Genomic DNA, 15,952 nt, shown 5'->3' with positions numbered 1-15,952 from the left:
TCCCCTTTTCCATAAAAACATAATACGAAGTGACTTATCTATGACAGTTTTTTGCTGTTTTTTTAACCTTCTTTTCACTGGATGTGTCGTCCTTAGCTGGATTTCATTTTAATGCTGCAGTCCTCACTTTTATTTCTTTTTTCTCTTTCTTTTAAATTATGACAGTGATAAAAAAAAGTGCTGAAATAGGAATTTTAAGATCTTTGCTGATAACTTTGTTGCCTAATAAACTATAATGCTTTTGACAACAGCATTTCAAATTCTTGTCTTTGCTGTAAAACGAAAGAAATAAAAAGCTCCTTTTAAGATTAAACTGTCCTTACTTATTCTTTGTATCAAGTCCTAAAAGAAAAAACAGAAAGAAAAGAATTACAGAGGACGGTTCATCGTTTTCGATGTTGTTTGAGGAAAAGATTGTATTTGCTGTAGCAAAACACAAAAGCCTTTTGTGCATTTTCATCAAATGTTCAAAAGCATGAACATTTTAGAAAAATATTGTAAATATACAAACTGACAGAAGTGCATTTCTATGTAATTTTTACATAACAGTTTGCTCTAGTCAATCCATGATGCAGCCTTGAAGCTTAATAGTTAACGGTAATGATTCTCAACCTCTTAAAAGCATCTTCAAGGTCAGCTGCTGGCACAATAATGTACTCTATTAAAAAAGAAAGACTTCAACTTTATGTCACTTAGAACTGCTTTGTCTAAAAGCTGTTTATATTATATTATATTATATTATATTATATTATATTATATTATTCTTTAAAGGGACATTGTGTAAGAATTACTTCCATCTAATGTTGGAATCGTGTACAGCATTCTAATGTATAGTGCATTCTAGCGCCTCTTTTTTTTTTACCAAACAGGTATTGCAACAACTGTAGCAGCTGTTTATCAAAAAGCCTCAACAACACTGATGAAAGCATGTCATCTGATAGTCCACGGCGTGTTCACTCAGGTGAAGAGATTTGTGATTTTGAATATATCGTATACTGCATCATAAATAGTGAATCCTATAAAACTGTCAGATATGGTTCCTCTGTGTTTAGAAGAATGGTTCTCAAAGGGGGAACGGATCTCGACTGGGAAACTGGCCTCGACACAATGTCGGCTTTCTGTCACAGTAAAAGCCAGCTTATAAAGCCTTCCCACCGGCTTTTAGTCCGACTTTACAGTGAATGAAAGCTGGTGATGACCGTGTTACTGTGTTTGTATCTGGTCATGTTGCCGTTTAAATGTCCTTTTTCTCTTTCTTGGCAATGGTGAAAATGGCTCCTGTGCTGCTGCTGATGCTGCATATGCATGGTCATGCATTTGTGTCAACAACAAATTAACAGATTTTCCAACTTGATGGGGTAGTAAGCTGCTCTCTTTTATCTTCACCTCCCGAGTCTCAATGACTGTGCCCTGGCTTGCAGGGAAAACGCGTAGTTGGTGCTTTGTGTCCCTTGCTGCTGGCTGTAGCTTCAAGATCATGGCCCTGCCCTAGCGGCTTACCCTTCATATGCATAAACAAATCTAAAAATAAAAAGAATGTGTCAGATCATTAGCGGAGGTCATCATACACCAATGATAACATATATACAGTACATGCAGTTGGCCAACGAACAACAGAAAATGTTACACAATATCCCTTTAATGCATGTTTCTGGGCATTTTGTTAGACATCCCTGACTACTACAAAGTATTTTGTGAAATTAAATAGTAAATACACAGTTAAAGTGTTTTTCTGTGTAAACTTCCCTGAGTAAAACTTCACATAAGCCTTATTTAAAAGTTCTGAGCTTAACAATATTCCCATTATATTTACTTGTCAATATATGTCAATATATTTTTTCTGACTCCATATATATATATATATATATATATATATATATATATATATATATATATATATATATATGGTGGATATCTGCCAAGAAACACCTGGCAATAATCCTTCTGCACCCTAAGTAATTTAAATAGTATTTAGATCAATTATGGGTAAAGAAATTATTGATCCATTCAGACAAAATCCATTTGAATTTCCAATGATTTCAGAATGATTAAGGATAAAACACAAACATTAAAGCCGTTAAGCTTGAGGTAGGCAAAGCAGATAAAAAACATTGCATGGCAACAACACTGCAACTGTGCTGGTGTAAAGAGCCCCAGTAAATGACAGTAACATAAACAGAAAGTGCGACAAAGGACTGAATAAGTAAAATATCAACTCACTGTACACGAGATACATTTTTTATTTCTATGTGTGTTATATTTGTGCATAGATAGACACTCTGCATCTTGGTCCACTGTGCTTTTCATCACAGACGGCATTGGACTTATCAGAGTGAGGCAGGTTTCCAGGTGGTTGCTGGTTTAAGGAAAACTGCCATGGGATAAGTCTCCCTCTTCACTCAGCCATCACTCTCATACCCTTCTCACTGTCTGTGTCTCACATATACACTTTCATGCATTCACGTGTGTGCAAACAAAGATGCAGCAACCCAGCAGCATCCCCTGACTACTGATTCCCAGAGCTGCTCCTCTGAGGTTTCTAGATAGATAACACCCTTTACTCCACATAATGTGTCTTGTGAGATGCAGAGAAAAACATTTAAGATGTGAAAAAATTGTCTTGAGGGAAGACTGTGAGTGTATAGAGGATGGAAATAGTAAAAAATATGTTCTTCAAAAATGATGCAAAAAGACAAAGCAGAAAGATAATAAATTATTCTTAAGTGAATTAAAGAAAGGAAAATGACAATTTATTTAATCTATAGTAATATTAGAGAAAAACATTAAAAAAAAAACAGGAAAAATATTAAAAAACAAGTATTTTTGTTTGTGTCATGCGTATATGTGTACAATAGTTACCGGAAAGTCATTTGGAATATCTGTCCCAAGTTGACTTGCTGCGTTTTGTTGTTGTATCCATGCAACATCTCCCCAAACAGAGTGTCATTGAAGTGGACGTCCTGCCTTGGGCATTTTGTTCCCTCACAGTTCTCAGACTGTAGGAGGCAAGAGCGCCCGTCCTCTGCCAGTTTGTACTCCTGTACGCACCTGAAGACAAACAACAAGCTGTCAACACAAAGCATGATATTTGAACATATCATTTAGGGTGAAGAGTAATGTCTAGTAAGACAACAGCGTTCTTTTCTGGAGATATGAAACAAAAAGAGAGATAATGCTATGTTAGTACTTACACAGATACTTAACCTGACCTTTGTTGTCATAAAAAAATAAAGCTTCTTTTTTTTATTTGAAAGATTCTTCACTTGCCATCACCATCCAATTATAACTGTAGAGACTGTGTACATAAACACACTGTGGTAACAGTTTTAAAACAGATTCTAATGGCTGCGTATTCATCAGTGTGCAGACAGTCTCAATTATCATATTGTCTCCATTTTTCTGCACAATCCCCCAAAGAGACAAAGCTGAGTATCCACTGCTGTTAGCTACAGCTGGGGTTTTGTTCTCATACAGTTGTTCAGATCCCATCTGTGGGATAGAGGAGCTCTATCTTTGTTGGCAATGCTCAGATCTGGTCGAGCTGCATGAAGGAAGAGACAAGCCCCTTGTTCTGAAACCCAGTAGTTGGACTAATTACAGAACAAAAGCAATGCCATTCAATTGACTTAATTCATGTCATTTTCTAAAAAGGGATGTTTCATACATACAGCATCAGTAATGGTTTGGCAGTTGTTTATTTTCATGCAATATAAAGTACACAATTAGAGTATATGGGAAATGAATCTATCAACAAAAAGGAAAAACATCTTTCTTGTTGCTGTTACTGCAAAGTAAGATTTCTACCAAAAATAGATGGAAAATAAATTAAATGTCAGAATTTTTATACAGACACAGACTTGCAGTTTCTTAGATACGGGTACAACAGCAATGGGATTAAGACCTGACAGAAGAATCTCTGTCATTTTAGTAGCACATTAAAATACTACTGAACAACATCTGGATGCCCGGATCAACTGTAAAATGGCTCAACATTTGCACTTATCTGAAAGTTAAAATTGTATTTAAGGACATTCATCTTCAAAGAAGGAATGTAGGGATAATGGGAGAGCCTGACCGCTGTGCAAAGCCTTCTCCATCAAGATTCTCAATGGGGCCCAGGTGTAGACTGTGTGGTGGCCACATCTTTCCCTCGAAGACAATGGCTCCCCACCATCTTTCCAGTTTTTAATAATGTGTTGGTCAGTTCTTAATCCAATTTTAGTAGATTCTACAAACTACTACAACGCCTTAGAAATTTTCTACTTGATGCAGGCCAATGATTTTACCCTTAACATATTTTCTACAACCATGGGATGTGTCTTTATATATGCATGTTTAAGAAATGAGAAGCTACTCATTGCATTAGTTGGGGTTAAATAACTTGTTGCCAGCTTGTTACCCCGTCAGTAATTATCCAATAGGAGGCTCCTACCCTTTTTTTAATTTAAATCCAGGTGAGGACTTGTTTTGGCCAGGCAGTGTAGGTTAAAAGCAAACAAAAGAAGTGTGCGGCTGGAATATAGAGGAAAAGAATAAAAAGTCATCTCATCTACTGATCCATGATTTGTGTTGAGGAATACAACTCAAGTTCAGTGATCTCCAGATTCTACCTGATAAAGTGGAAATAAAGCAGACTGGAAGGAATGGACATTTATATTTTCTGTCTTACCTGAAAAGATACGAGTTTACTGAGTTTTCTTTACTTAAATGGTGAGATTAAAAACATTTTAATAACAGCATGTATATATATATATATATATATATATATATATATATATATATGTGTGTGTGTGTGTGTGTGTGTGTGTGTGTGTTTCACTTAATAAAGGATTAAATAGATAAGAATGAGTAAAAAAGTGTGGTACAGAAGTGTTGGGAATGTTTTTTCTTTATCTTTTTAGGACACTTATTAATAATTAATAAATATATATGTAAATAAACAAATGCATTGTAGACAAGTGCAGCACAAAGACAGGTGCTCCAAACTCTCTTTGACCTTAACACAGTTTGGTCATGTTCAACTCAATCTAGAAGAGCATTCATCCTAAAAGGTAAAGTATGACTGCTTAACTTGAAAAAAAAGTGCATCCTGACATTTATGTGAATGCTATTTTGACACTTGCCACCCACCTAAACATGTCTGCCAAGTTTTCATATCTCTTATATGGCAAGTACAGTATCAGTCTCCTACTGTAGCACCACAGTAGGAGACTGATACTGCTTAAAAAGAGCTCAAGAGGTAAAACAAAGCATCTGCGGGGTTCACCTGCATTCAAACTCTCAGGCTCTTATTGAATCTAAGAGCATCCGTGGAAAGTATTGGTCTGATATTACTGATACTACCATATCCCATAAATGTGTTTCAATACTACAAAACCTGATACCAATGTGAAAAAATTAAGGCTGTCAAATTTAGCAAATTAACACAAAGAAATTAATCTATGGTATTAACACATTGGTTTATTTAAGGCACAAAAAACACAGTTATTACTCATGCCATATTAAAAATCCAAATTTCGCCTTATCTTGGCAAGAGAGGCTGATTTTGGGCCTATAGGGGCCTTGTCACAGCAGTGAACATAATGCACCAAAAAACCAATTAATCCTCTTTATCTATGGAGATTTTGATAGTTTTCATGCCTTACATTTAGAGGACGACCCATTACATTTATCACACAATTAACCACTCAGTTTTTGCATCTTACCATTTGGTCCACACTCCTTACTGGTGACCTGTAATGGGATTTTTTAGTACTCATACTGGTACATACTGGATTGGCAAGTACTCAAATGTAAGTACTTGTAATTGACTGGAGCAAAAGTAGATTAGCAATGCTAATCTACAAAGTCCCCACCCATATAGGGCCCCAGCGAACTGTTGCTGACCTCTTAGTACTAGACACTCCAGGACACCCTCAGATGTTTCTTCTTCAAGGCCCAGAGCGCTTTTGAAAGCGTGAGGGGAACCTAGTCAATATTTGATTTGATGGTCATAATATTTTGGTTGATTAGTGTTTTATCTGCTTATGCTTGTTTGGTAGGAGAAAAAGGGTAAAGTATAACTAGCTCAGCAAGGTCTAAGAATCAGGTTAATTCCTTGATACTTCTTTTGAGAGCTTGCACAAAAAAAAATCAAAGTCTCTAGATTGGAAATCCAGCAGAGAACACTTTCATTTAGGTGTATAATACTGTACTTGTATTAGCAATATTAGACCTATCCATGTTTATTCATGAAAAACTTAATATTAGAATTGGCTAAAACGAAGGACTGCCAAATCTAACAGTCTTACCGTCATTGATTGTATCTCATTTTATTACTTAAAGTGGGTATTTGCCTGATGACTTCTTAATTGAAGCATCACTTACTGTATTAAATCAGTTTTACAAAGAGGTTTTGCTCCCAGGCTATAGACACTATTTGCATATGTATATGTATATATATTTTATTTTTTTCTGCTGATGGCAATTCTCACCCGCAAAACATGAGTACGTTGTTGGAACTAGGGTCATCTTCGAGGGGTACAAGCTGCTGGAGACATAGCTGTTCACAGCCTCCATTGAAGCCATCCGTGCAGTCAATGCCTCTGGAGTAGTCATAGCAACCTGAGCCATCCTTCATTGGCCTCAGCCCCTCAGGACACTGCGAGAAAGTGATTTCAGAGAAAGAAGGAGAGGAGGTGGGAGGGAGACATTAGGAGAAAGAAGTGGGGAAAAGGATGGATTAGGAACAAGGAAGAAGGGGGTGAGGGATAGAGGTCAGGTTGTGCATTTTAATCAGGTATAGAAAGCAGCAAGAAGGCAGTGATAGTAAGATGGTGAAGATGAGAGGCATAAGTTAGTGGGATTTTAAGAAACAAACTAGTTTCGTACGAAGAAAGAAAGCCAATTATCTTATTTCATGCACTGTGGAAAGGTGGAGGTTTTCATGTGACTGCAAAGTGAAACCAAATGATGGGTTGTGATTGGTTAGAATCATCAACACAGCTCAGCTCAGTACTTGTTTGAAAAGGTGCTCTCAGCTGACACAGAGATCTAGGTTGTTTTTCATTCCAGGAACAAAAGTCCTGATGTGTAACCATCTCCGGGTGGAGCGGCACCGTGACGGATGGAAAAGAACAGCACAGGGCTTTATATTTATCAGAGGAGACATGGACATCTAGTCCTCTGCCAGTCCAGAGTGTAAACTAGAAGAAGGAATTTTTTGTGTGTGGAGAAATTGTCTGCTTAAATAAACTTAATAACGCAAATGAGATACATAATTCATGCTAAACATTTTAAATATATTAAAGGAACCAGATACCCTGAAAGAAGACAGCGAAAGTCTTACTGAGAAGGTGTACTTTAGCAGTAACTTTTTTTTTGACTTCAGACAAGTCAATTTATAGTACATTTATTAATGTAGTGGATTTTTAATGAATTATTTTTCTTCTAGTCTGAGAAAAACTAATTTGGCTGAAATGCAACAACAGCAGATTCATTTGATACCCAATAAGTACTCCATTTAAAATTAATGACTTGTTAACTTAATAGCCCACCATAATGTTTTGGATTGCCTTATCCATCTCAGAAGTAAGCAAAACATTTTTACACACAAGACACACATGAAAAGATTAAACTTCTATCAATCAACAATTCACTGTATTTGTAGAGAATTATCAATCCAAACTAAATGCAGCCATAAGAGTATAAATACAAACAAAACAAACAAAATATTAAAACAATACAGCCCACCTAGTACCATTCCATCCCACAAAACCAGATTTATGCTGATTCAATAAATGTGTCAAGAAAACATGGTTTGGAAACACTTAAATGTGTCATGTCATTAAAAAATGAAAGAAAGTAGAAGTGAAATATGAACAATGATCTTTTATTTATGGTGCCAGAGGCAACACGTTTCACTCCCTGCTTCACTTGGCACATTTACACGGTATTTTCCTTTGGTGTAATTGTAATTTCATAAGTGTTGTTTGAATACAGTATCTTAGCGTTTTTAATATTACTTACAACTTTGTTTCCCACTTGATCATCACTAGGTAATACACTAGTCAACCTGGTCGACATAAAAAAAGAAACACAAAAAGAATACCACACCCAGCACAAGTACAAAAAAATCCCAAAAGACTAATCACGTAGTCTTTGTTTACCCCGGAGTCAACACGCTGCTAAAGAAAACAGCAGGAAAACCTCTCTTTCGGTATAAAGAAAAAGCATTTACAAGCTCGCTCTTTTCATGTAAATTCCTCCCAGATCGTGCTCTGCATTCACAACGTAGCCATGTGTCAAACTGTCTATCCTTCTTAGTCTAGTATGAAGTGCTGCAAAGAAACAAACTCTTCATGAGTGTTACATAGAGACAGACGATATGCAGCGACTGTTACTACAAATAGCAGATAGTAATTAAAGGAAAAAGTCTCATTTATGAATATTTGGCAGCTTAGGCTGTTCAGTTTGGTATCAAACAAATTTCCCCTTCCAGGCAGAAAAACGCTGAAAATGTGCTGCTTTCTATCAACAAAGACTTTCCTGGAAACTGCATGTATTGCTGCATTATCTTCTTTTTAAGCACTGACATAAAGCTTGTTTGGTTTAAAATGAAGATTGTAAGAGAGTCTGACGGATTTCACAGTTTATGGAGCAATGTTCCCCACATTCACTCTGACTCATCTATGATTCTACAACTGCTGTGTGCCTGCGTGGGATTAGCTGTGGGCGTGTAAAGACACACAACCAATGTCGGTTGTTTCCGCCGTCTCTCAAAGTCCTGATGGTTAAACCAGTTGTTACCATTATACTTTCATACATTTTTTAATTAAAAAGGAAAGATACGACTCGCGCTACTGTTGACATCTTGATTGTGGTGAATCTTTTTTCTCATATTGTTTGGCCCACACCCTGTTTGTTGCTATGTGTTCCTACAGATACTAAAATATTAAAGTTACAGCATGGTGCATGTGCTGCTGACAGACAGACAGACAGACTCATATCCAGAGGCAGTCGTGTTCACTGGAACCAGTTCAAAAGGTGAGAGCTGTCGCTGTCATTCTGGACTTGAACTTTATGTGAACATTTGAGCCTCCTGGACAAGTGAGAATGTGAGGTGTGTGAACTTCTATCATTTTTACCTCCCACAGTTGTTTACCACCTTTGTCTAGACAAAGCACATGTTGGTGGATTAATACTTGAACACTGTCAACACTGAATCCAAGAAAACTACTATTTGAAGTGAATTGTCACTAATTATCTAGGAAACATTAATATTACTTTAGTATATCAGATTTCACGTAAAGGGTTTAGTGTGGAGCCATGTAATGACATTTTTTTCTTTAAACCAGAACGTGCTAAAAGGATAAAAACTGATTTTTGTTTCTTGCCTTTTAGCTGCTTTTATGTGCAGACTAGACACCAATAAAAGAGCGTGCCAAACACATCTTAAATTTCAGTCTTTTTTCATTTCTGAAAGCTCCCTGAGATTGAAAATAAACATGTCAAATTTGTTTTGCTGAGATATTATGGTTCTTTTAAAATAATATTACATTTAAGAAACATTTGATGTTAATTTAAGTCAGAAATGGGAAAAAAATTAAATAAAATAAAATAAAGTGAAATATGTTTTTCCCCCTGCTTTTAATATTTTGACAAAACCTCTCTGAAAGTTAAAGTGTAAGCAGAACTAGGTAACATCTGTCACTGGGTGCTAAAAATCTAGCTGAGGAGCTCTCCAACCTTCCTTTTTCCAACACTCTCTCTCATCAGCAATAAAATCTGAGACAATTTGGACGAAGCAACACTGCAAGATGTGAAAACACTCGAGTCCTGAACGCCTCCAGAGCAGCAGCTCCTCTCCAGGCTTTTGCTTAAACCATTACATACAAGTTGTGAATCACAGATAATGTAACCAGTTTGGAGGAAAAAAAAAAAAAGATGACCCTTACAGTCATGACAGACTTCCATTCAAAGACCACATCTCCGTCAAATTTTTGCTTCAGGGATGTTTGTTTTCCTGCTTTATCATATTGCCAGAGTACAATGAAAATAGACTCTTTCAAATATAGAGCAGTCAACAAATGAGTAACAGGACAGCCTCTTAGTTAGTATACTAAGTGTTTTCTACACAAATTGATGATGAACAGCAGAAATCACAGTCCTACCTCATCAGCAGGCAACAGCAGTGAATGAACTCTAAACAGTAATCTAAGGGTCCCTATGATCACGATTAGCTTTCACATCACAGAAAAAAAATATGTTATCCAATTAAGATCTTGCAAATTGAAATAAACACAGTTTCCATCCAAAGAATGTCAATTAAAATTCAAATAAAGCCTCTCGCTTTGCGATGGACACCTTCAGATGATACAAAGCAAACTGTAAAAGAGTTTTTTTTTATCTCTATGGAGAGCAGCCGCCAGGACTAACAAAGGATAAATGTGCATTACGCAATGTTAACATACAGTATGTATTCTAAACAAAGTCCCAAGGAAAAGCTCCCCAGTCTCAGACCCATTAACTGTATCCGGTGGATGTAACCTCCTCAGCAGAACAAGATTGAAGCCATTCATCACAATGAGGCAGAGCTGTGGGAATGGCTGTCAGTAATTCAGAGCTGCCAAGCAGTGCTCTGTAGCTGAAAGAGAAGCTCTTAAGGTTAGCACAAGTGCAGCACATGAGCTACTTGTTCTTTCTGCTTTGCTTCTGTAGTGACTCTTTCATGGCAGCACAATGGGAACAGACCACAAGATCTGCAACGCTCTAAGTTGTTACTATGGTAACCATATTAATAGATACTAACTAATTAAAAATATATTTAAAAATGAAGTTGCCAGTGAAAAAAAAAGTATGTGAAACATGTTGTTTTGTTTGTAACCTCTCGAGGCTGTTACAAGTACAGTACACTCCCCAGTACAGTCAGGAATTTAAAAAAAAAAAAAAAATATATATATATATATAATAAAAGTGCATTCATGTCTGGAGAAAAAGAAAAAAAATATGTATAGAAAGGTAATTATCCACAAAATCTAACAGCACATATGTCTACCCTTTATGCTTCACATAGATCATCCCCCCAAATTAGCACTCCCTCATTCAGAATAAACACTATTCATTTTGCTAATCACCCATTAGTGCCCACAGCTTTAATCGGCAACTGAACATAATCTATTGAAATCTCTGTTTTGTAATGATCTTGTCAGAATTAAGATGCTGGATGTTGGTACTTAGGGGCCATTACGTGTTGCAGAGAAAGAATTTGAAACTCCACTGCAACAGAGTTTTAAATAGTGAAAGCTTGAGGTAATAAGGGAGAAAGGGAGGGGCGTCTCCTTAAGAAAGGAGCCAAGTCTTTAACAAAACAAGAGAAGTTGTTGAAAGAACGTTTCTCTAAATAAGAAAGACAGACTGAGCAGTGGAAATGAAGATACCCTAAAAGCATATTTGACATTGTAATCTGGTTTAGAGGTGGCAGTGATGCAACCCTGTGCCTCCAGGATTGCTCAGATGTGTTAAATTAGGTAAAATAGTTTTATTACAGGGGGAATGCACCAAATTCCTCCTTGATTGACATGGGGTGTCTCAGTAAAACTTTGCTATCCTATTGACAAAGAAATGTGTTAGTGGGATAGATGAATACATTTAATCAGGTCTGAATGGGTTAAACTTTAGTAAAAAGAAAACAGAATAAGACATTTCTCTTAGATACTGCAAAATAAGGTGTATGTCCTGCTGCTTTTTTACATTTGCAAACAATTCTGTAACATATTTTATGGAGTGAACTATATAAAACCACACAGACTTGTTCATATTTCACACAAACTTCACTTATTAATAGTAAAACTGATTCTTGAGCATTCATGTTCATATTTCCATTTTCCAAAATAGGTGTACCTGGGTCATCGGGATGAGACCTCCTGTTACGCTGACCAACAGTATTTAAAAGCTACGTTGCTTTCCTTTCTCACCCAGCGTTCTTTAAGGGTGACAATGCAACAGATGGCCATGAGAATGGATGATAGCTTTTTCCTGGGACTTAAACGGATTCTGCTCTTCTCAGCTCAGCTTGGTCTCCATAGGCATTTAACAGTGGCTGTTATTTGCTCAGCTATTTGCCAACAAGATTAAAATGCTTGCTTCAATTTGTAACGTAGCCAAACTGAACTAATTTAAAATAATTTCAATTAAAATATTTATCTTGTAAGATATTTTATGAAAAATAATGTACCCTAGGTGAGCGATTCAACGTTTTCCTGGAAACTGTAGCTGATATTTCCCTCTTTAGACTCTTCTGAACTTAATTCCACTGTGCACAAATCTTCATTCCTTTTCTTGGCTTCAACGCTACTATATGAATCTCTGCGGTACACTAAATGACACACTTGATCCAACATTTAACCAACGGTATCAGTGTGAACGGTTGAACAAATTACCACCATGCATTTGCTTTAAACCATAAAGCACTGAAACTCGATGTTAATGAGCTAAACTGAGCTGTGCTGTGCAGCAGAGCAGGGGGAGTCATGATGCTTAGTTGTCAGGAACACAGAGCTGTGGGGACTTACAGGGGATGCTGGGTAGAGGGATTTAGGGGATAAGGGTTTGCACAAACACGCTTTGTTTGGGTGGGAATGCCATTTTTCCTCCCTGCTGACTCTTTATGCAAAGCAGAGGAAGCCAAGCAGAAATCTGGCTCCACACTGACATCTCATCATTTAATTCTTGACTTTTAGAGTGTGCCACACATTTTAATAAACTCTTGCATTCTGGGACAACGTACAAGAGACTTTAAATGAGATCAGAGAAAACAGTATCTGACTCCTCTAAATTTTAATAAACAACTGGAGTTTTATGAGCTAAAATGAAAGTCTGGGTTGGTGCTTGAAGTTGAAAAATGCATCTTTGCCAACCTTGCATTTAAACAGCTACAGGAGATGTCCCAAACGGGACATAAACTCATGGAAGATATGCTACTAATATCCTATCATCTGCTCAGCCTCTGTGTATTTCTATTAGTGGGACAGATACTGTAGTAAAACACAAAAATGAGCCATAAAGAAAAAAGCCTTTCCTGTATGCCCTAATTTTAAAAAGGGTAAAGTATTAATAAAAAAGATTTTTGTAATAGTTCAAAGCAGATATATTTCAGGAGTGTGGCATTTACTGAATGCTGGCAGGTCCAACTACTATCTAACCCTACTGCTAATGTCCGGCCAAGCCATATCTGACAAATGATTTCTCCTCTTCACTGGTGATACAGAAAACCATCAATCATATAAAATTCTAATCAAAAATTCAACCACCTTACCTTCTGACCAAACAAAGTTCAGCCAGTAACACATCCTGAGCTTCTAGGTACATGCCATCCTCCCACTCTTACAGTTAATGTCAAACAGAGTTATGACCGTAGGATTCACTGCTGAACAGATTCATATTATTAGTGTGATCAGATCAAGGCTGGTCAAGTTGTAAATGTTAGCAAAATGTAACAACAGGGATGGCAGCTACATCTAAGTGCACTATGTCTCACATTCAAAATGTTATTCTGTTTGAATTCATCCTCTTCACAAGAAATAATGCACTGTGTACTATCACTTGCACTTAAGGGTACAATTAGAAGTGTCAAAAATAAGACAATGTTATCTTTTCAAGCATAGTCTATAGTATAATTTTCATTCCCCTGTTAATATGTAGTTATCCAAGAAATTCTGGTTATCTTTGCAGATGTGCTAAACCAAATGAAGTATCCTAAACAAGAGATGTTGGTATTCCTGGGCCTGTTAGCTTATCTGTCAGGCAGGTTCTACACTCCCTCCGATGCCCCTGCCTGCGAACACTGTGTTAAAAAAATGACCAGCAGCAAACTGATTTTTGCTCATTTGGCGGAATCTATCTGAAGGGTCTGTCATTTTTTTGGACAGGAATGTCTGAGTTTGACTTGCATTTTCTCATTTCTTTTGGCACTAATTGGTTTTCCAGAAGAACAAGTTAATACAAGAATTTAGCCCAAGAGTTGAAGGTTTGACTGGTAAGTAAGCAAAAGAAAAAAAAAAAAAAAAAAAGAAAAAGACCTGCCTGCCAGTTGTGTTTTGCTGGCTGGTTAGAAAAAAAAAGAACAGTTGTTGAGCGCCAGAGGTACATTTGCCCATTGGGAAAAATGCCAGATGGGCAATTTTGCCCTGTAGGTGTGAAAATGTAAAAAAAAAAAAACTGTTTAAAAGATAATATTTTCTTGCAACAAATTGGTAAAAAGTGCACCTGAATGGCAGCAGGACTCTCAAACAGCTGTGTCCTCCAACACAAAAGTGAGACCTTTTAAACCAAAAATGGGTTTGAGAACATCTCATGTAATATAACAAAGTGGCTCCATCTTTGATGTGTTACAACAAAACTCTGGTGGAAAACATTCAATATGAAATATAAATGATGAATATTACAGTGATAATATGACTTAGGATAGTACACACGTTAATATATGGCACTACTTTCAGGTGTATTAATGAGGGCAGTATTGCACTTCAGCAACTGCATGATGGCTTAGTTGTGGAACGTGAACAACAGCAGAACTTTATCTAATTAGAATTCAACCCTCAATGAGAAATCTTTACTTGTCCTATTTCCAACCAAATTGTCTTTGTCATATCAATATAGTGCATTTTAAAACTGTAATGATAATAGATTTTTGATAGATTGTGCAGCCCTGATATTCACGTTCCACTTGAATGATTTAATATGATCATCTTATCTATGTAACAAACTCTACCTATTAAAAGTTTGGAAACACTATACCATTGCACCTAAAGGGAAAGTGTGTCCAAACTTTTAACTGGTAATATATATATCTTATGTAACTGAAGATTTTCTCAGCATTTGTGTTTTTTCTACACACAGTTCCAAGTTGACGTCCAAATAAATGATTCACTCTTTAACTAAATATGCTTTTTGTGAAGCAGTTCCCAGTCACAACCATTTGTAATAACTTTGCGTTATGCAACATCAATGTAATGTATAATTTAGTAGCTGCAAGGGATGAAAAATGAAGGCACAAGCACAAAAACATTACAGGTATGAAAGTTAATTTCAGTAGGTATATGAAAATACCATGAAGGTGCGGCTTAGCAGCAGAAAAGAAGGAAAACGGAAATAAAATAGAACATTTTTATGTCTCTTGAACTTTAGCACCGGCTTTGACTAAAATTTAATTCATTGCAAATGCATTTAAACTGTCTTAAGAGCAGCAGCCAGCCTTGAGGGACTGACTTTGATAATGGATTTAAAGCCCTTTGTGTGGCATGTCACTGCAATGTGTTAGCACCCACTCTGACAAGAGGTTTTGAAATAACACCAACCCAGAGGATTTAAAAAAAAAAAAATCAGTGACACACAGAAAGTGTTCTGAATTATTTCTTCTGTGATATATAAAAGAATACATATTGTGTTTTGAGAGTGTGAGTCTCTAAACTATTACCCCACATGATGTTTGAGAAACAAAAAATTCATATAACAGAGTAAATGAGAACTTTGTATTTTTTCATTATTATTCTTTTAAATAAAAAAAAATATCTTAATTTTTTTTGTTGTTTATTTAGTTATGGGGGTAAATTCTGTCATTAACTCGAGATAGTTGCAGCCTGCACGCTAAAAGTCAGTTGTAGTAAAAATAAACACATAAATAAATACAATAAAATGAATAAGAAACATTAACCTCAAATAGTTCATTGTCCCTGTGGGTTTTGTGGAAACAACCAGATAAGGAGCAAGATGCAGTTAAACAGCAGCTTGATATATGATAGATTTTCAGAAGTAATCCAGATCTCATTTATATTTTATACAGTCTCTTGACCGTCCACCTCTGGGTCACATAATGATTAACATTAGTGGCTCTGCACTCATAAGAGAAATCTCCAGAGTCTCTGTGTCCAATGCAAATGCAGCTGGAATTGTGCAAATACATAAAACATGTTTG

At 36.3% G+C, this 15,952-nt stretch overlaps 1 protein-coding gene across 4 annotated transcripts in view; it reads right to left on the bottom strand.

Moving 5' to 3' along the window:
• LOC121629820 (astrotactin-2-like) overlaps nucleotides 1-15,952 on the bottom strand; it is a 300,171-nt gene that overhangs the window by 96,141 nt on the left and 188,078 nt on the right. For 3 of the 4 annotated variants that reach the window (XM_041969617.1, XM_041969618.1, XM_041969619.1), the window contains 2 exons: nucleotides 6,474-6,640; nucleotides 2,860-3,048 (listed from right to left, as the gene is read on the bottom strand). In XM_041969617.1, the coding sequence (XP_041825551.1) occupies nucleotides 2,860-3,048; nucleotides 6,474-6,640 (356 nt within the window). The remainder of the gene's footprint in view (nucleotides 1-2,859; nucleotides 3,049-6,473; nucleotides 6,641-15,952) is intronic. The other variant, XM_041969620.1, reaches the window with a different exon arrangement.

This window comes from Melanotaenia boesemani, chromosome 19, assembly GCF_017639745.1.
Source record: "Melanotaenia boesemani isolate fMelBoe1 chromosome 19, fMelBoe1.pri, whole genome shotgun sequence".
NCBI lineage: Eukaryota > Metazoa > Chordata > Actinopteri > Atheriniformes > Melanotaeniidae > Melanotaenia > Melanotaenia boesemani.
This window is presented reverse-complemented; position numbering and strand designations above follow the sequence as displayed.